This window comes from Lotus japonicus, chromosome 5 (genome assembly GCF_012489685.1).
Source record: "Lotus japonicus ecotype B-129 chromosome 5, LjGifu_v1.2".
Lineage (NCBI taxonomy): Eukaryota > Viridiplantae > Streptophyta > Magnoliopsida > Fabales > Fabaceae > Lotus > Lotus japonicus.
In genome coordinates, this window is record NC_080045.1 from 59,901,005 (window position 1) to 59,920,835 (window position 19,831).

The following is a 19,831-nucleotide window of genomic DNA, read 5'->3' on the forward strand; positions in this document are numbered from 1 at the left end:
CCTGTGGTAAGGGAATTAATTCAATATTATGAATTGAGTGAAGTCATTTTCACATAATTTAACTTTATAAAATGGCTAAGAGTTACTCATCTTATGTACATGGACTGCAACTATCTTTTCATCATTGATATTAACTTTTATTATATCTCATATTTATGTGCTCTTAGCATTCACCTTAATATAGTTTACTTTATACAAAATATAAATATCAGGGAATGTTAACCAACTTCAAACCAACTAAGGCTATGCTGTTGCCGAGGTCTGAAGTCAAAGTGGCGGCATACGTGTTCCATCCAGAGCTTGATAATGAGTTCGTATATAAACAACAACACAAATTAAATTTCATATTCTGCAACTTAATAATAATTAGTTTCATTTACATTGTGATTATAACAGCGAAGTATTAGTACGCATGGGAAATAAGATGTTCACTAGAATGGAATTTCAATGCATGTATCCCAAAAATGAAGTGCAACAAGAGGTTTTGTATTCTCAAACATATAACTCTGACGTTTCCTTTTTGCTACTACTAACTGATTCCAGTTACTTAAGTCATTTGTTTCTTATGCAGATCATCACCCTCATGACCATGAAAACAACTTTCATGCATCATGACAACCCTACTTCAGCCGTGTGGGCTTTACCACCATCTTTTGTGGTAGGTTATTACATCAATCATGTACTCCAAATTCATCCTTAATGTAAATTACATATATTCAAAGCTAACTGTCAAAGTGTGGTGGACTTGTTGAAATAGGAGGATGTCTTCCACGGGCTGACCATAGAAGAACTAGCTAACACATATGCTCAAGTTTGGATGCAGCCAACAGAATCCCTGAAATATGTGCGGACCATTTACATCACCCTAGTACTCAATCTTGTTAACAATTTCCAAAACCTGTTTTGCCAGTAACAACATCTATAATGACAAATGTTTATTATGTGTTAGGTGTATGTTCCATTATGTGATGAGGAAGATCATTGGTTTCTTATGGTGATATCACTACCTCATCAAACAGTGTTCCATCTAGACTCATTCCTTGGGCTGACCGAAAGCATAAATCGAAGGACAGAAATGATATCCACTGTGGTACAAATTTCTTCAATATTTGTTAGATGCTTGAACACACACCTACTTCATTTCTCTAACTATTGTTGTTCTTTTTTGTGATTCTAATAGGCAGCTGCGATATCTAATGTTATTGCCCAAAAACAATATTCAAAGTGGATTGTCATAAATGTAGCTAAATTCACAACATGGCCAATTAAGCAAGCTGATGGGATTCCAAATACTGGTTCAAGGTATTCAAAGGAAGACTGGAAACTAATCTTCTGTCTAACATGTCTAGACTAATAACTACGTAAATGGCTTTTGAATATGGCTTCTTCTGGTTCTTATTATGGAAATCTATTTGTATTTTTACAAACCTCTAATTTAACAAGACAAACCTCTAAGTTTGTTAAACTTCTGGTTTGTCTATAGTATTATCTAGGGCCCCTCCCTTTGCTGTTTTCATTAGATTCACTTATTACAGGTTCAGACACTCATCATGCTCCTTAATTAATTCTTGTTGTGTTATCATAAAAGTTATACGGTACTCACTTTTAATTTAACAACAGGGAGGATTCGGCAGTGTGGGTGTTATATTGGCTTCAAATGGAAGATGAGTTCAACCATTGGCAAAGTGAGTTGATAAGTACAGACTTGAGAACATTACACTATAGTTAGCTTCTATTCTTAACTTAAATGTTGATGTTCATACATTTATTCATACAGCCAAAAATGAAAACTGTGAGGATGAAGACCACTATGAAGTTGGTGACTGGTGTCCACAATGAGGAAAGGAGGGAGATAGAGGAAAAGAGTGCAGCGTTTTGGAATGAACTTACTGGCAATTGACAAATTAAAGAAACAAAGTGTTTTTTGCTTAGTTAACTTCATATTACTCATAACGTTCTCTCATGCGTTAATTTGATCAAGTAAATTATTATGTTGTTTTGCAACTAATTAGACCAATTTCTTTTTATGTATTATCATGCCTTTAATTGGGTGCGTGAAACAGAACACAATGCCCCTTTTGGCCTGTGTGCAAAGTTCTATTATTGTACTTCTATTTCATATGGATTTATTTCGTGATTTTCAACCACAACTGCATGATACATGGTGCAAGTAGGAAGTGGCTTATTCTATGATTGTTTATTAAATTAAATCAATCATATACATTAAGTCAATCAGATACATACTGGTGCTAAGAGGCATTCAATACTGGTGCTATGAGGCATTACAAATAAAGTCAATCAATGAATCCAACTCATGAAGTTTTTATTTTTTTATATAAACTTACACAGCATTCAGGGTCTGATATAAGAGCTACAGAGCTAATGGGAAATAGTCAACACATATTCAAGAAGGCAGCACCTATAACACAAATTCTCAATTCCTAGCTTCATTTTTTTGAAATAGCTAACTAAATTCACATAACTACAACATCCACTAATCCATCTATGCTTAGCAGATAACAAGCTCTCTGTCTGATTATCTTGAAACATCACTTACATTGTATATATACAATGTTCTACGGTATAAGTTAGTAGGAAGGAGTACCCATTGAATCAAATACATCAAAGTTAAAACAAATGTCGCATCGACCTCGGTGCATGTGAATCAAATACATCAAAGTTAAAAAAATCTCGCATCCAATCTCATAATCAGCTTACACAAAACAGTTTTCGGATAACATTCATTATTTTTTGTGGCATAACAAGCTCAGATCCCCTGCTTGTTCCATATTCCCAAGAGGTGTAAGACAGGGTGGAACAAACCAAGTGCCTTTACTTTACTCTAACATATTTATCAGGATCCTTTTTTCTTTTGGTATTTCATAGATTTCACCTCCTTCATAAGCATTCTTGGAGCAATGGCAATACCCATCATCTCTTGGAATAGTAGTTTACAAAAAATAACGAATATAAACCTGCATATACAATCAGAACCAAACATTCAGCACAAGGAAAACATAGGACTTCTAACAATTATGCATAACATGTAAAAATAATATAACTATTAACATAATATAAAAAGATATCTTGAGATTAACCGATAGATGAAATATTCTACCATGATTATTTCTGACTGATTAGAGGCAAAATTGTGACTGAGTCTTTTCATACAAGATAGAATTTATGCAAGTCTGGGCTGGATGGGTGATACTATAAAACAAGGTCCAAAACGAGCAGCTGAATTAGATTAATTATACAAGTATCGAGTTTTGACATGGAAGATATTTGGTAGTTATAACATGCTACTACTTACAGTAACATCCATAAAAGTTGTTGCATCTCCTTCTTCTCCCATGTGGGCAGCCACCTTCCCCATGATACAATCAATAAGCTGGCCGATTGTCATACGAGCCCTTCTGCAATATGAACATGTCTCACCCTTACTTTCACAAACCGCAACCCTTCAACATTTGTTCTCAGCAGAACCTACAAAATAGAAAATACATACATCCAGCAATGAAAAAAAGGATCTGGTGATAATTCGGGAGATCGGAACATATTCTCATTACTTCAGATGTGAACAATTTGTTTATTTCAAACAAATCCTAGTTTTACAACTTAAACCCATTAACCTATCCTAGCATGGCATAAACTTCATTTGCAACAGATGAAAGTAAACTAATGAGGTCAACTCACTTGATCAACAACACATGAAAGTGAACTCACTTGATTAACAATTGCAGTTTCACTATGGCGTAAGCTAATGCTGTGATCACGTCTTGTTGTGCTATTTAAAAGCAATGATTTAATTCAGTAAATAAAAATTTTCATCATGGAAAATATTGGTCAGGATTTAGCCAAATTTTATGCTTATTGGTGGCGCAAGATCCCCGATACTTGGACCTCCCTCTGGTTCGACCACGGGGTCTGATTGTGTGTATTACATGATGCATTCAGGATCTGGGATGGCTTATCTTAGAGTAGGGTTTATCTCCTCTATTCTTCTTCTACGCTCACAGAATACAACTGAACAGTGTGAAGCAAATCAGGAATCAAGGGTACCATTTCCTACAATAATCTAAAGCATTTCCAGACTACATTTCAGTCCAACTACAGAACCATGAAACATTTCCAGACTACATCTCCTACATTTCCTACAATAATCTAAGGCATTTCCAGAGTACATTTCCTACATTTCAGTTCAACATAATATACCATTTTCGTTAAGAAACAGAAGAAGAGAAGAACAGAGTTCTAAGATACTCACTCAGTCGGAGAAGGGGTTCTAAGATACTAACTCATTCCGTGACAGTGACCTAATCCACCAAAGACAATCCACCATGGACACCCAATCCACCATCACAAGACAACGACGACCCCAATCTATCAAAAACAGGGATTGCACGGTGCCAAGCAATCTCAGGCAGAAAAATCAAACCCGTATTCAACACGCCCATGAAACCTGAAGACTGGCGGTGGAAGAAGTACTTCCGTGACAGTGACCTAATCCACCATCGACACTGAATCCACCATCACAAGGCAACAACGACCCTAGTCTATCAAAATCAGGGATTGCACGGTGCCAAGAAATCTCAGGCAGAAAATTCAAACCCGTATTCAACACGTCCATGAAACATGATCCATGATACCCGACCCAGAAAGCAGAATAGGAAGGGGCTTTCCTGTCATATACACACTTAATTAAAAAAATATATATTTTTTTCCTTTAACAAGCAGATCCGGTAACCAATTTTAGTCATAGCCAGATGGCATATTCTAATTGGGCCATCCCTCTCTTGCACCGGTGCAAGACCCACACCATATTGCACCTTATCCTCAACCTTGTTTTAGTCCCTGGCTCCACCCTCCACCGTCCTCTTTTTCTCCTTTTCTTTTGACATGGCTCCACCCTCCACCCAGTGTTTTAAAACTCGGCTCGGTCATCCACTCGGTCGGGGTACTGAGTCACTGAGTCACTGGTCGGACCACTGGGTCACTGGTTCGATTGCTTGACTCGGTGTATATTAAAAAATAATAAAAAATGTCCAATGCAATATAAAGTTAATATAAATAAAACAAAATACGTTTTTAATCAACAACATCCTGGTGGTGCAGTGGTAGTTTTCCTTCATATTACCTCCATGGCCTGTGTTCAAACCCTGTTGGCACCATTTTTTAACAAAATTTCACGTTTTTTACCCAATTATATACAAAATGTTTGCAAATGGACAATAGGTTAAATAACCCAACTGGACTGAAAAAAAACAATGTGAAAGGGTTAAATAATTACTGGAAAATGGGCTTCTATCTAGCCCAACAGTTAACAAACTAACAAAAAAAAACAAGAAATGGGTGACTCGCCGGTTCAATAAAAAACCGGCCGAGTCACCGGTTTGACCATTAAACCGACCGGTTCAAACCGGTTCCAGCCGAGTGACTTACACAACCGGTCTGATGTGAGGCTCAGACCGATCAGGTCACCGAGTCCCGGTCCAACCGGTCGGACCGGCCGGTCCGAGCCGAGTCTTAAAACAGTGCCTCCACCGTCCTCTTTTTCTCCTTTTTTTTTGACAACCCCCGTCCTCTTTTTCTCCTTTATTGTAGACTAACACTTTTGATTATACATTAAGAATTAATTAATAATTAGTGCATTTGGACAAATAAAGTTTTATTCACACTCAAAATATATAAGTGACAGATATGCAAAGTGATGCAATATGAATAGAAGTTGGAGATTAAAAAAAAAAAACTCGCATTTAGTCCGGGATTACAAATTTTTAGCATAATTTTTTTTTCTCAACTCCAAAACGGACTTGAAAGGCATTGAAGTCCGCAAGCTTCAATAAATACATTCATGAGCATAAGAGCAACCCCAGTACCCCACTCTTGTCTTGTGAGCGTTTCCAAATATTTCCCCCTTGCTTTCTCAAGCTTTACATCAAAGTCTCTTGTTTACCTTTAATATTAGTAAAGTCCTCTATCATTCAATTAGTATTTTTAACTTTTACTTTATTCTCACTTTATAGAGTCTCCTGCGTACCTAGGAAGTCTCCTTTATATGAACTCCAAGGCATATTTTTATTTTAGATAATATAATAAGGGGTCACCCTATAATAATTCTAATAATTGTCCTTCTTCCCATTATTTTAGTCCCCCTGGCTCCACCCTCCACTGTCCTCTTTTTCTCCTTCATGATGGACTAATAAAGTTTTATTATTAGTATTGTATAAAGACATTTGATTATACATTAAGAATAATTGATAATTAGTGCATTTGGATCAATAAAGTTTTATTTACACTCAAAATATATAGGCTTAATCCTCATATTAGTCCCTGTCTTTGTGTCGCCGTCTGAACCAGGTCCCTGACCGGAAAAAATTGTGGTTTAAATCCCTCTCTTTTAAAAACGTATGGAGCAAGTCCTCGCCGGAGCTCGGAGCTCCGGCGAGTGATGATTTAGCGTGCTGACTGTGTAAATGATGCTTACGTGGATTTTAAAAAAAATAAAAAAATTACACATAAGGAAAATAAATTAATTTAAAAACCCAAAATTAATTAAAAAAATCTAATCCCGAATTAATTAAAAAACCCAAAATTAAGCAATTCATTTCCTAGAAATTCATCTCCTCCTTCATCTTCTCAAAAAAAGAAAAACCTAATTTCCTAATTCATCCAGAACCCCCAAATTCATCTCCTCCTCCTTCATCTTTTTAATCTTCTTCTTCACCATCAACATCATCAAAGACCCATGAAAACGACACCACCACCACCTGCAACCCCCACCTTCTACCCCTGAAAACCTGCAACCGACTGCAACTGATTGTCTGTGAGAGAAAAAAGGAAAAAGTGAAAGGAAATGGCGAGTGGTGTTGGTTGGCGACTTCGCGGTGGTGGTGAATCGTCAAATCTGGGCAAGGAGCGGCGGAGGTAGCTTATGGGTTTGGTTTCATGGAGGCAGATCGGAGCCCTCAGAAAAGCGTGGTCTCCCGTTTCTCTTCCCTTCGCCTTCAGGTACCATCGCACCCACGCCCCACCATTCGGACCCAAATCGAAGAGACCTAGGACCTGTGCACCGCTGCGCCAACAGTCGCGACCAACACCCAGACCTCTGTCGTGAGCTGCGTCTTCATCGAAGATGAACCTAGATTTGTGCAAGGCTGGAAAGAACAAAACAATTCTGGGTTGCGGTGGATGGGGTTGTAGTGAGGTGGGTAGAAGATTGAGCAGGCTGCAGCAATACCCATGTGTGTCTGGGTTTTGAATCCTTGTTCTGGGTTTCCTCTGTTGGTTTGTGCACTGTTATGGGTTCTTAATGCTAGTTCTGGGTTTCCTTCATCTCCTCTCCCACTATTTTTTATGCCCATGGAAATAAAGCTTGCAACTTTAAAGTCAAACTTAGCAAAATTGGGTTTTGCCCTTACGCCTTCATCTCCCACTAGCTTTGAATATTTATCTTCTGGTTTTTCCCTTATGCCAGTACCTTTATTTTAGATATATGAAGAATTTAGGGTATTTTTAATTATTGATTTTACCTTATCTGGTTGTGGGGTTTGATGGTGGAGGTTGAGTTGATGATGTCTGGCCAAAATTGATGAAGGGTGATGAGACAAAGATGAAGATGGATGATTTCAGATGATATGTTGTTGAAGATGATATGGTGGGTGGGTATGATGGGAGAGGGAGAAAGATGAGAAGGTGGAGAAAATTTGTTAATTAAAGTACCCTGAAGTAAAAAATTGAGAGGGTTGAATTGTTTTAAAAAAATTGGGGTTTTAATTTTATTAATTTAATTTAATTTTCTGATATGTAATTTGTTTTTTATTTTTTATTTTTTTTAAAATCCACGTAAGCATCATTTACATAGTCAGCACGCTAAATCATCACTCGCCGGAGCTTCGAGCTCCGGCGAGGACTTGCTCCATACGTTTTTAAAAGAGAGGGATTTAATCCACAAATTTTTCCGATCAGGGACCTGGTTCAGACGGCGACACAAAGACAGGGACTAATATGAGTATTAAGCCAAATATATAAGTGACAAATATGCAAAGAGATGTAATATGAATAGAAGTGAGAGATAAAAAAAGAAGACAGTAAAAATAAAATAGAAGAGAGTAAAGTGCGAATGAATCAAAACTCGTTTTTTAACCACTCGATTACAAATTTTTAGCATAATTTTTGTTGTTGTCTCAAACTCCAAAACGGACTTGAAAGGCATTGAAGTCCGCAAGCTTCAATAAATACATTCATGAGCATGAGATCGAGCAACCCCACTCTTGTCTGGTGAGCGTTTCCAAATATTTCCCTCTTGCTTTCTCAAGCTTTACATCAAAGCTACTTTAGTTTTCCTTTAATATTAGTAAGTCCTCTATCATTCAATTAGTATAATTATTACCCTATCATATACAAGCATTTTTCCTCTCAATACTTGATCCTATCTTTTATTTTTATTGTTGAAATTCACCCGTGTATGTCCATTGATTGAAGAATCAGTCTCTTGAAACTAAAATATTTCTTAGACATGGCAAATCTTACATTGAATCAACATGCCAACAATTCTGAAGAAAATGATTCAAACTTAGAACAAAAGCTTCAAAATTGGTCAATTCCAAAGATCAGAACAAACCAAGTTTATAAAACTTCAATCTTTGAATTTAACCCTGATTATGAGATCAAAACAGTGGAAAAATCTTTTGCAGTCCAAGGTCCATACCAGAGTATTTCCATTTTGGATTCACGCATAGCGAATCAACATGTGAGAAAATATGGTTATCTACACATTGGATTAGTTCAAGTAGCTGTAAAACCTCTTACCAGATTAAGGTATTGTGACCTCCCTATCTTAATCTGCTTAAGAGATAAAAGGATGTTGAGATTTCACGAATCTGTCGTAGCAGTTCTTGAATCCAATATTCAGAATGGACCAGCATATTTCAATTGTTTTTCTAGCTATCCAGTTTGTCTCAGAGATCCTCATGTTACAACATGTGTAGATTTAGATATAAAAATTCCAAATGAAATGTTCATTGATGGAATTCCACCGGTTAGTATCATGTACAGATTTTGTTATAAAGTCACTGACAACCTTTTTGGCATAAAGGCCGTAAGAGATTACACAGTGAATGAAACTGAAGTAACAGAAATCAATGCTGAAAACTCTTCAAGAATCACCCGGAAGATACTCAAACATGATGAAATCACATATCCACAAGAATGGCTGCAAGGATGTTCTTCACAACCTGCACCTTGAAAATGTTCATTGCCATTGGTCAAAAACTATTCAAGGATATCATTATGGCTTAAGAATCTCTGTATTGCATAACTTAAAATTGTGAGAATTTACCGGTGGCACAACAAGTTTGGTGAGGCATCGTATGTTATAGTTAGTCTTCACTTGCGAGCATATGCAGATGCTGCACTTGTGACTTTTCTTTTGGTACATTGGAAAATAACTGCACTTGTGACTTGTGAGAAAAGAACTTTTCAAATCAAGGTTAGACTCTGTAGAAATCTCTTGTTTGCATAATGTCGGAAGTAGTCACTAATTGTCTTTGTTTCTTATGATTTCTCTCTTGTAATGAAAAATAGTTAATGTTGTTTCTAGTTTTCTACTTGTTTTTGTATCTTTAGTCTCTTATGATGCTCTCTTTTAATTTGTATTGAATACTATAATTATATAATATTGGAAGGGAAATTGAGTTGGATTTGGGCCATGGTATTTGGTTTTCATTCTGATTTGCTTGTACTTGCAAATTCGTTGCATTTATTCATTCATAGCATTATTATTTCTGAAAACTATCACTAGCATGATGGAGGTGGCTAATTTGTCCGGCGGAAGGAGGAGGATTGAGTACCAAGAGAAGGTGAGAAGAGGTGGTTATTGTGTCGGGCGCTGAGCACAAGTCACAGTGGAGATCAAGGCGCGACTAAGCGTTGAAGAACACAACATGATGGAGGTTGCGATTCGACAATGGAGGGTAGTCCATTTACAAGAACACAATGTATAGAACAATGTCATTATACAACACAATTTAAAAATCAAAGAGTTAGAATTAACTAACCTGTAAAGAGTGAGTGTAGCGGGCGAGACAGTGGCAGGGGCGAGAAGGAGGCAGATGGCGTAGTGGCGACAAGAGGATGGATACGTGACAGGAGGGGGCACGATGGCGACGATAGGAGAAGGGAGAACTATGGGCGACAAAATTGGAACCGAAGGAGGGTATGCTCACGACGATAGTGCAAGAGGCTCAACAATAATAAGATATGCTCATAGGGAGGGTCAGGGCCTGCTCGGGGACGAGAGAGTCACTTCCTAGTTAATACAGCTTTCTTAATTAATTATTTGCATTGAGTACGGCCTCGATCAGAGGGGGACGAAATTAGAGAGGGGGAGGGCATGACGCTTCATCAACAACAACGACGAGTTTCATTGAGGAGGATGGTTTTGCGAAGACTAGCAGATTTAGGGTTATGGAGAGAGACAACTAGGATTCAAGGAGTGGGGAATGCAGATGAAGACAATCTTTGAAATTTCATTCAATATAGTGTGAGCTCAAAGACGCTATTCAGCATTGGTCATGCTGAAATTAATCTTTAAATTACAAATTCTATATTTTAACAATTTGTGTTGGCTAAACCAACGCTAAGTAATCAAAATTAGCGTCACATTGAGAACAACACAATATATAACGCTAAATTATCCCTTTCTTGTAGGCTGTAGCGATAAAAATCAATCCAAAAACTTTTAACAACCATAAGATATATTAATAAATAAAAAATGGACGCTATTTGAACACAACCACAACTGATTGAGTTTTAGGGCAGGGATAGATGACACCAAGTAGTTTAGGGGGGAAAAGGGAAAATTAACTTTTTCACACTTGTCCACCTCCACTTTGAGAGGTGGACAGATGCGAAAAGAAAGAGAATTGATGTGATTCACCAATCACACCATACATAATACCAAGTAGCTTAATGGGGGTGTAGAAATTCAATCCGGTTTTATAAACCACAAACAACATTTTATATAAAAGAAAAAAAAAATCACATGTATCATTCCTATCATATCCCAATACTTCACATCTCTAGTTTGTCTCCCTTATCTGAAATGAGATAAGTAAGGTAATGTGATAGAAATAGAAGTGGGAAATAAAAAGAAAAAAATAAATGAAAATGAAATGAAAAAGAATATGAATATGAAGACATTTGGTATTGAGAATTTTGAAAATTGCCACCGGGGTGATGCGGTTGGTTTTGAGGTGGATATGGAGACATTTGGTGTTGATAATTTTGAAAATTGCCACCGGGGTGATGCGATTGGTTTTGAGGTGGATATGGAGACATTTGGTGTTGAGAAATTTGAAAATTGCCTCGGGTGTGACGCGCTTGGTTGTGAGGAGGAAATGACGGCGTAGGTCGAAACACCTGTGAAGGTTGGTTTCCTTGTTGTAACACCGGCGGAGGTTGAGAACTTTCATTGGTGGGAAGTGTTTGATCGTCCAACAAATCATAGTATTGTTGATAATGTTGGTGATCCATTTTGAATTGATGTGTAAAATGATGAAGTGCACACTATATATAATGTATAAAAGCTGAAAATGGGAGAGAAACGGTCTGATAACCGGCCAAACCAGTCAGACTACCTAAAACGGTTAAAAAACCGGCTCCAGCCGGTCAAAACCGGTCTGAAACCGGTCCACAACGGGAGGGTGACCTGCTGGGCAGGTCAGCAGGTCACCCTATATATAAACCCATCAAGAGCCCATTTGTGAACCCTAGCCGCCTCTCCCCCTCCCCCCCCCCCTCGAAACCCTCTTCTCCTCCCCTCTTCTCTTCTTCTTCTTCTCCTCCCCTCTTCTCTTCTCTTCTTCTTCTTCTCCCCTCTGAAACCCAACCCACCTCTGCAACCCCACCACCACCACTGAAACCCAACCCACCGAAAGCCTCTTCTTCTTCTTCTCCTCCCCTCTTCTCTTCTTCTCCCCTGCCTCCTCGAAACCCCCTTCCCTTCTTCTCCCCTCTTCTCTTCTTCTTCTTCTCCCCTCTGAAACCCAACCCACCTCTGCAACCCCACCACCACCACTGAAACCCAACCCACCGAAACCCAACCTCACCACTGAAACCCAAAACCCACCTCACCACCACTGAAACCCAAAACCCACCTCACCCCCACCGAAACCCAACCCACATCACCGCCTCAAACACCCACCACCACAGCCAAAATCCACCTCGCCGCCCCCAAATCGACTTACCACCACCCAAATCGGAGCCACCAGATCAGATCAGGGGAAAGGAAGCCCCTTTTCGCACATTCAAGTCTCCCTTTCAACAAGATCGGACATGCAAGGCTCAGAATTTTTTTTTTTTCCTATGTAAATATCAGTTGCAGTGTAAAAGTTTGATTTTGGTTGTAAAGTTTGGATTTTTTTTTAAAAAAATTGATTTTGGTCTTGTTCTTGTGTTAGTTTATTTCAAATCTGTTCTTCTTCTTCTTCTTCCCTTCACCGTTTCTTCCCTCTGAAAGTAGTTGATGAGGAGCATGTGAGAGAAGATAATAATTTTTTAATGTAAGAGCCCATAAAGCAAGAGCTCTTGCAGAAGAGCCTCTGCACTGTAGCTAAGAGCTTGAAGGCTCTCTCCAATGCAGGAAAAAAATAAGAGCCGGCTCTTAGCAACTCCAGCTGGGCTAAGAGCCCAGCGTTGGAGTTGCTCTAAGTCTCCTATATGTGAAATCCAAGGCATATTTTTATTTTAGATAATATAATAAGGTGCCACCATATAATAATTCTAATAATTGTCCTTTTCCCATTGTTTTAGTCCCTGGCTCCACCCTCCACCGTCCTCTTTTTCTCCTTTTCTTTTGACAACCCCCGTCCTCTTTTTCTCCTTTAGTGTGGACTAACACTTTTGACTTTTGAGTTTTGATTATACATTAAGAATTGGCATTTCCTCATTACAAGCAAAAAAAAAATTCTGGGTCAAATACATGAGTGATATGTACCAGTAGGAAAATTACACTTGGATTATTTATTAATAATATTGTGGACTTCTTGAAACTCTCAATCAACCCTGTAGGTTTATTGTAATTATAAACTAACCTCAGAACCTTTTATTTTTCGAATTCAGTCCTTATGTTAGGTGAAAAAATTGGATGTTGAATGAGATTAACCTTTTCACCTTGTTTTATATATGTTCATCGGTTTCAACTTTTTTTTCACCTTCTTTTCATTTTGCCTCTGGTTTTAGGGTTCTTCCCTTCTTCCCAATCTCTATCGCACAGATTTTGGAAATCGTTTCCATTCTTGTTTATATCTTCTCGATTCAGTGATTTGCAATGGAATCTGAAAATTGATGGTTATTGATCTGTGTTTCAGTTTTCTGCAAAAAAAAATTCCCGAAAAATTTGTGGCTGAAATAAATTCATGTGGTGTATTCATATAATATCGTGATTCGGTTTATAATGAAAAGATGATTTTTTTTATCATGTTTATCACAAATTGGCGTTGGCGTCATGGTGTCACCAGCCCCAATCCCAAATCCGTTATACTGGGACAAGCTAGCTATTTTTGTTCTTGTGAGAGAATTATATATGGTAAAACAAAAATTTCTAGAGGCTTTGGAGTATTGATGAAAACACTCATCATGCAGTTGCAGAACATATTCTTATGCAGAAAAAGGGTGAAAAAAAGATATTTTGTGGTGGTAGCAACTGAAGGGTGGAAATCAGAGAGATTCTTCATTTTGAATTGGGGTAGACAAACTCATATAGCCCAGAATATAAATTTGATGGAAGTAATATTAACAGTGGTAAAGTTTAAAATACATAATTATTAAAAAGGATGAGGACATATTTAGTAAGGTAAAATTGATCTAGGGTCATAACGTAAATAGCCTAAAAAATGATCTAGTCAACACTTATCACATTAAGTGTTCATATATTATTGGTACACCTCACTCCTGTAGCCTACACTCGTTTGAATTTATGGGCACCCAAGTATGCACCTTAAAAATTAATTAATAATTAGTGCATTTGGACAAATAAAGTTTTATTCACACTCAAAATATATAAGTGACAGCTATGCAAAGTGATGCAATATGAATAGAAGTTGATCACAATATTTGATCCTATCTTTTATTTTTTATTGTTGAAATTCACCCGTGTATGTCCATTGATTGAAGAATCAGTCTCTTGAAACTAAAATATTTCTTAGACATGGCAAATCTTACATTGAATCAACATGCCAACAATTCTGAAGAAAATGATTCAAACTTAGAACAAAAGCTTCAAAATTGGTCAATTCCAAAGATTAGAACAAACCAAGTTTATAAAACTTCAATCTTTGAATTCAACCCTGATTATGAGATCAAAACAGTGGAAAAATCTTTTGCAGTCCAAGGTCCATACCAGAGGATTTCCATTTTGGATTCACGCATAGTGAATCAACATGTGAGAAAATATCGTGATCTACACATTGGATTAGTTCAACTAGCTGTAAAACCTCTTACCAGATTAAGGTATTGTGACCTCCCTATCTTAATCTGCTTAAGAGATAAAAGGATGTTGAGATTTCACGAATCTGTGTTAGCAGTTCTTGAATGCAATATTCAGAATGGACCAGCATATTTCAATTGTTTTCCTAGCTATCCAGTTTGTCTCAGAGACCCTCATGTTACAACATGTGTAGATTTAGATATAAAAATTCCAAATGAAATGTTCATTGATGGAATTCCACCGGTTAGTATCATGTACAGATTTTGTTATAAAGTCACTGACAACCTCTCTGGCATAAAGGCCGTAAGAGATTACACAGTGAATGAAACTGAAGTAACAGAAATCAATGCTGAAAACTCTTCAAGAATCACCCGGAAGATACTCAAACATGATGAAATCACATATCCACAAGAATGGCTGCAAGGATGTTCTTCACAACCTGCACCTTGAAAATGTTCATTGCCATTGGTCAAAAACTATTCAAGGATATCATTATGGCTTAAGAATCTCTGTATTGCATAACTTTAAATTGTGAGAATTCACTGGTGGCACAACAAGTTTGGTGAGGCATCGTATGTTATAGTTAGTCTTCACTTGCGAGCATATGCAGATGCTGCACTTGTGACTTTTCTTTTGGTACATCGGAAAATAACTGCACTTGTGACTTGTGAGAAAAGAACTTTCCAAATCAAAGTTAGACTCTGTAGAAATCTCTTGTTTGCATAATGTCGGAAGTTGTCACTAATTGTCTTTGTTTCTTATGATTTCTCTCTTGTAATGAAAAATAGTTAATGTTGTTTCTAGTTTTCTACTTGTTTTTGTATCTTTAGTCTCTTATGATGCTCTCTTTTAATTTGTATTGAATACTATAATTATATAATATTGGAAGGGAATTGAGTTGGATTTGGGCCATGGTATTTGGTTTTCATTCTGATTTGCTTGTACTTGCAAATTCGTTGCATTTATTCATTCATAGCATTATTATTTCTGAAAACTATCACTAGTATGATGGAGGTGGCTAATTTGTCCGGCGGAAGGAGGAGGATTGAGTACCAAGAGAAGGTGAGAAGAGGTGGCTATTGTGTCGGGCGCTGAGCACAAGTCACAGTGGAGACCAGGGCGCAACTAAGCGTTGAAGAACACAACATGATTGAGGTTGCGATTCGACAATGGAAGGTGGTCCATTTACAAGAACACAATGTATAGAACAATGTCATTATACAACACAATTTAAAAATCAAAGAGGTAGAATTAACTAACCTGTAAAGAGTGAGTGTAGCGGGCGAGACAGTGGCAAGGGCGAGAAGGAGGCAGAGGGCGTAGTGGCGACAAGAGGATGGATCCGTGACAGGAGGGGGCACGATGGCGACGATAGGAGAAGGGAGAACTATGGGTGACGAAATTGGAATCGAAGGAGGGTATGCTCACGACGATAGTGCAAGAGACACAACAATAATAAGATATGCTCATAGGGAGGGATAGGGCCTGCTCGGGGACGAGAGAGTCACTTCCTAGTTAATACCGTTTTCTTAATTAATTATTTGCATTGAGTACGGCCTCGATCAGAGGGGGACGAAATTAGAGAGGGGGAGGGCATGACGCTTCATCAACAACAACGACGAGTTTCATTGAGGAGGATGGTTTTGCGGAGACTAGCAGATTTAGGGTTATGGAGAGAGACAACTAGGATTCAAGGAGTGGGGAATGCAGATGAAGACAATCTTTGAAATTTCATTCAATAGACGCTATTCAGCGTTGGTCATGCTGAAATTAATCTTTAAATTACAAATTCTATATTTTAACAATTTGTGTCGGCTAAACCAACGCTAAGTAATCAAAATTAGCGTCACATTGAGAACAACACAATATATAACGCTAAATTATCCCTTTCTTGTAGGCTGTAGCGATAAAAATCAATCCAAAAACTTTTAATTAACAACCATAAGATATATTAATAAATAAAAAATGGACACTATTTGAACACAACCACAACTGATCGAGTTTTAGGGCAGGGATAGATGACACCAAGTAGTTTAGGGGGAAAAGGGAAAATTAACTTTTTCACACTTGTCCACCTCCACTTTGAGAGGTGGACAGGTGGGAAAAGAAAGAGAATTGATGTGATTCACCAATCACACCATACATAATACCAAGTAGCTTAATGGGGGTGTAGAAATTCAATCCGGTTTTATAAACCACAAACAACATTTTATATAAAAGAAAACAAAATTCACATGTCTCATTCCTATCATATCCCAATACTTCACATCTCTAGTTTGTCTCCCTTATCTGAAATGAGATAAGTAAGGTAATGTGATAGAAATAGAAGTGAGAAATAAAAAGAAAAAGATAAATGAAAATGAAATGAAAAAGAATATGAAATGTGATAACTCAATAATAAATACACTATCTAGATGGATCTAGGCTTTTGACCATAAGCTAAGAAATCATTTTTTAAAACATGGAGAATGGTTGTTGGCATAATGTGATTTCGAAACTGCCTATGACTATCCTTTGTGGGGAGATATTGGCGAATAAAAGAGTGTTAAATATGTTTTTGATCCCTCTAATTTTATCATTGGTTGGAATAGTTTTTTAACCAACTTATCTTAAATATTATTGGTTTCCCTAAAAATAAGATGATTTAACTAAAAAAAAAAATTCTAGAGTTATTTATACAAGTCCAAAAGAGTTTACTTTAGAACAAATAATAGGAGGCACCAATTTTTAAATCAATTACCCACTATTAATAATCATTGATTCAATATCTACGATTATAATCATTATATCAACAACAATTTATAATAGATCACAAAAAATGTCCACTATATAACTTTCCTCACTTTGTTTTAGAGTTTTTCTCTATGTTTTCCCCCTCTTTGCATTAATAAAGTATGTGAAAGTAGGTCCACCCTAGACCCTAGTCTTTATCTTTGGAGTAATATATCATTTTTATAAACTTTTTTTGACACAACTCCAAAACGGACTTGAAAGGCATTGAAGTCCGCAAAATTCAATAAATATATTCATAGAGGAAGACAAACCTGTATATTATTAACCAGCCCCTCTTGCTTTCTCAAGCTTTACATCAAATCAAAGTCTCTTGTATTCCTTTAGTAAGTCCTTTCAACCTATCTCCATTAGTATTACTCTATCATAAGCATTTTTCCTCTCAATATTTCATCCTATCTTTTATTTTTATTGTTGAAAATTCACCCCTGCATGTTCACTATTTGAAGAATTTATCTCTTGAAACCAAAATATTTCTAAGATATGTCATATCTTACATTGAACCAACATGCCAACAATTCTGAAGAAATTGATTCAAACTTAGAACAAAAGCTTCAAAATTGGTCAATTCCAAAGATCAAAACAAACCAAGTTTATAAAATTCCAATCTTTGAATTCAACCCTGATTATGAGATCAAAACAGTGGAAAAATCTTTTGCAGTCCAAGGTCCATACCAGACTATTTCCATTTTGGACTCACGCATAGTGAATCAACATGTGAGAAAATATGGTTCTCTGCACTTTGGATTAGTTCAAGTAGCTGTGAAACCTCTTACCAGATTAAGGTGCGACCTCCCTATCTTAATCTGCTTAAGAGACAAACGACATTTGAAATTTTGGAACACTGTCAGAGCAGTTCTTGAATCTGATATTCAGAATGGACCAGCATATTTCAATTGTTATCCTAGCTATCCAGTTTCTCTTAGAGATCCTCATGTTACAAAATGTTTAGACTTGGATGTAAAAATTCCAAATGAAATGTTCGTTGATGGAGCTCCACCACCGGTTAGTATCATGTACAGATTTTGTTATAAAGTCACTGACAACCTCCGTGGTGTAAAGGCCAAAAGAAGTAACACAGTGAATGAAACTGATGTAATAGAAACCAATATTGCTCAAAACTCTTCAGAAATAACCCGGATACTCAAACATGATCGAATAGCATATCCAGAAGAATGGCTCCAAGGACGTTCATCCCAAATCCCAACAGATTAATTAGCAGGAGAAAACAACTGTTCCTGACCAAATTAAGTTAAGCTCTGTGTTAACATTTCTTGTTTGGATGATGTTGGAAGTTATTTCTAATTGTCTTTCGTTTTTATAATGTTCTCTCTTGTAATGATAAATAGTGGATGTGTCTTTGTATTTTAAGTTTTTTATGATGCTCTCTTAATTTGTAATACTCCTATTAATATTGAATGATATTGGAAGTTGCTTTCTACTTAAGTTTCGTTTCTTATGATGCTATGTCCTTTAACATTTTATGATGTCTTTAATTACTTGAGTTTTTTTTTTATCTAGATTGTCAAGAAGGCCCCGTTTAGTTGGTTTGCACGACACGGAATGGTTCAATTTATATTCAAATGGTAGATTATAATTATAACTTTGTATCGATATCGATCTTGAATGCCACGAGTATCAAAGTAAAAGATAAAGGAAAAAAACACAAACAAAATATATTAAGATTGGAGTAGGTATTGGCCGGCTTCCTAATAATAATAATTATAAGAGTAAGAGATAATATTTATACTGTGACACTGTAAAAGATATCATCCAATCTCAAAGAGCTTAGACTATCCAACCACTGCGCGAGCCTGTAAACACTAACACTGTGTTTGGTAGTGCCAACTTTGGCGAGAGAGAAGGAAGGGAGAGAGTTAGGAAGGATTGCATCTCTTCTCCCTCATTTGGTTACTTGGTACTGTATGTGAAGAGAGAAGATTATGGTGGGCCACTCCAACTTTTTAGAGTCTTCTTAAAATGAGAAGAAGTTGAGAAGAAGTTGGCCATATCTGCACCTTTTTTGGACTTTCCAATATTGCACATTTGATCAACTTTAAAATAATTAAATATTTATAGATTTGAGGGTAAAAATGTCATTTAGCATTAAAAATAATTTTTTCTCTTTCATCCACCTCATTCTTTCTCTTATCTTCTTTTTCTATCTCTATCATACCAAACAACCTCAAATTCTACTCTATTTCTCACATATTTCTCTCTACTCAAATTCTCTCTTCTCTACTCTCTCCATTCTATTTCTCTCTACTCTACCAAACAGAGTCTAAAATTCGAAGACTATTTTAAATAAGACGTAGTGTGTTAGCTTCAAAGACACCAAGTCTTCAAAGAAGATGAAGTTTATATATCTACAAGGCCGGTCATTCACTCATACGAGATTTAGTAGTAAGAGTTATAAACATAAGGGTTGGGTAGAATGAAGGGTGGGAGATCCAGGGTTCGAACCTTGAGAAAGACTAATTTACTAACAACTAACATTAATATTTACCTATTAAAAAAATTGATAAAAAAATGAGATGTGAGATCTACTCATTT

At 36.8% G+C, this 19,831-nt stretch overlaps 3 protein-coding genes across 3 annotated transcripts; all 3 read left to right on the plus strand.

Moving 5' to 3' along the window:
- Window positions 1-8,249: 8,249 nt before the first annotated feature.
- On the plus strand, window positions 8,250-9,600 carry LOC130720085 (uncharacterized). The gene has a single exon (XM_057570688.1). The coding sequence runs from the start codon at window positions 8,519-8,521 to the stop codon at window positions 9,245-9,247; it is 729 nt and encodes a 242-aa protein (XP_057426671.1). The 5' UTR covers window positions 8,250-8,518; the 3' UTR covers window positions 9,248-9,600.
- Window positions 9,601-14,138: 4,538 nt separating this feature from the next.
- Window positions 14,139-14,994, plus strand: LOC130718638 (uncharacterized). The gene has a single exon (XM_057569255.1). It carries the CDS (start codon window positions 14,210-14,212, stop codon window positions 14,936-14,938), a length of 729 nt encoding a protein of 242 aa, XP_057425238.1. The 5' UTR covers window positions 14,139-14,209; the 3' UTR covers window positions 14,939-14,994.
- A 2,539-nt stretch (window positions 14,995-17,533) lies between these two features.
- LOC130721237 (uncharacterized) lies at window positions 17,534-18,724 on the plus strand. Its single transcript, XM_057571998.1, has one exon. The coding sequence runs from the start codon at window positions 17,762-17,764 to the stop codon at window positions 18,491-18,493; it is 732 nt and encodes a 243-aa protein (XP_057427981.1). The 5' UTR covers window positions 17,534-17,761; the 3' UTR covers window positions 18,494-18,724.
- The last annotated feature ends 1,107 nt before the right edge of the window (window positions 18,725-19,831 follow it).

Bases quoted from the DNA above. Each gene is read 5' to 3' on its own strand.
- LOC130720085 (XM_057570688.1), top strand. From the start codon at position 8,519: ATGGCAAATCTTACATTGAATCAACATGCCAACAATTCTGAAGAAAAT.
- LOC130718638 (XM_057569255.1), top strand. From the start codon at position 14,210: ATGGCAAATCTTACATTGAATCAACATGCCAACAATTCTGAAGAAAAT.
- LOC130721237 (XM_057571998.1), top strand. From the start codon at position 17,762: ATGTCATATCTTACATTGAACCAACATGCCAACAATTCTGAAGAAATT.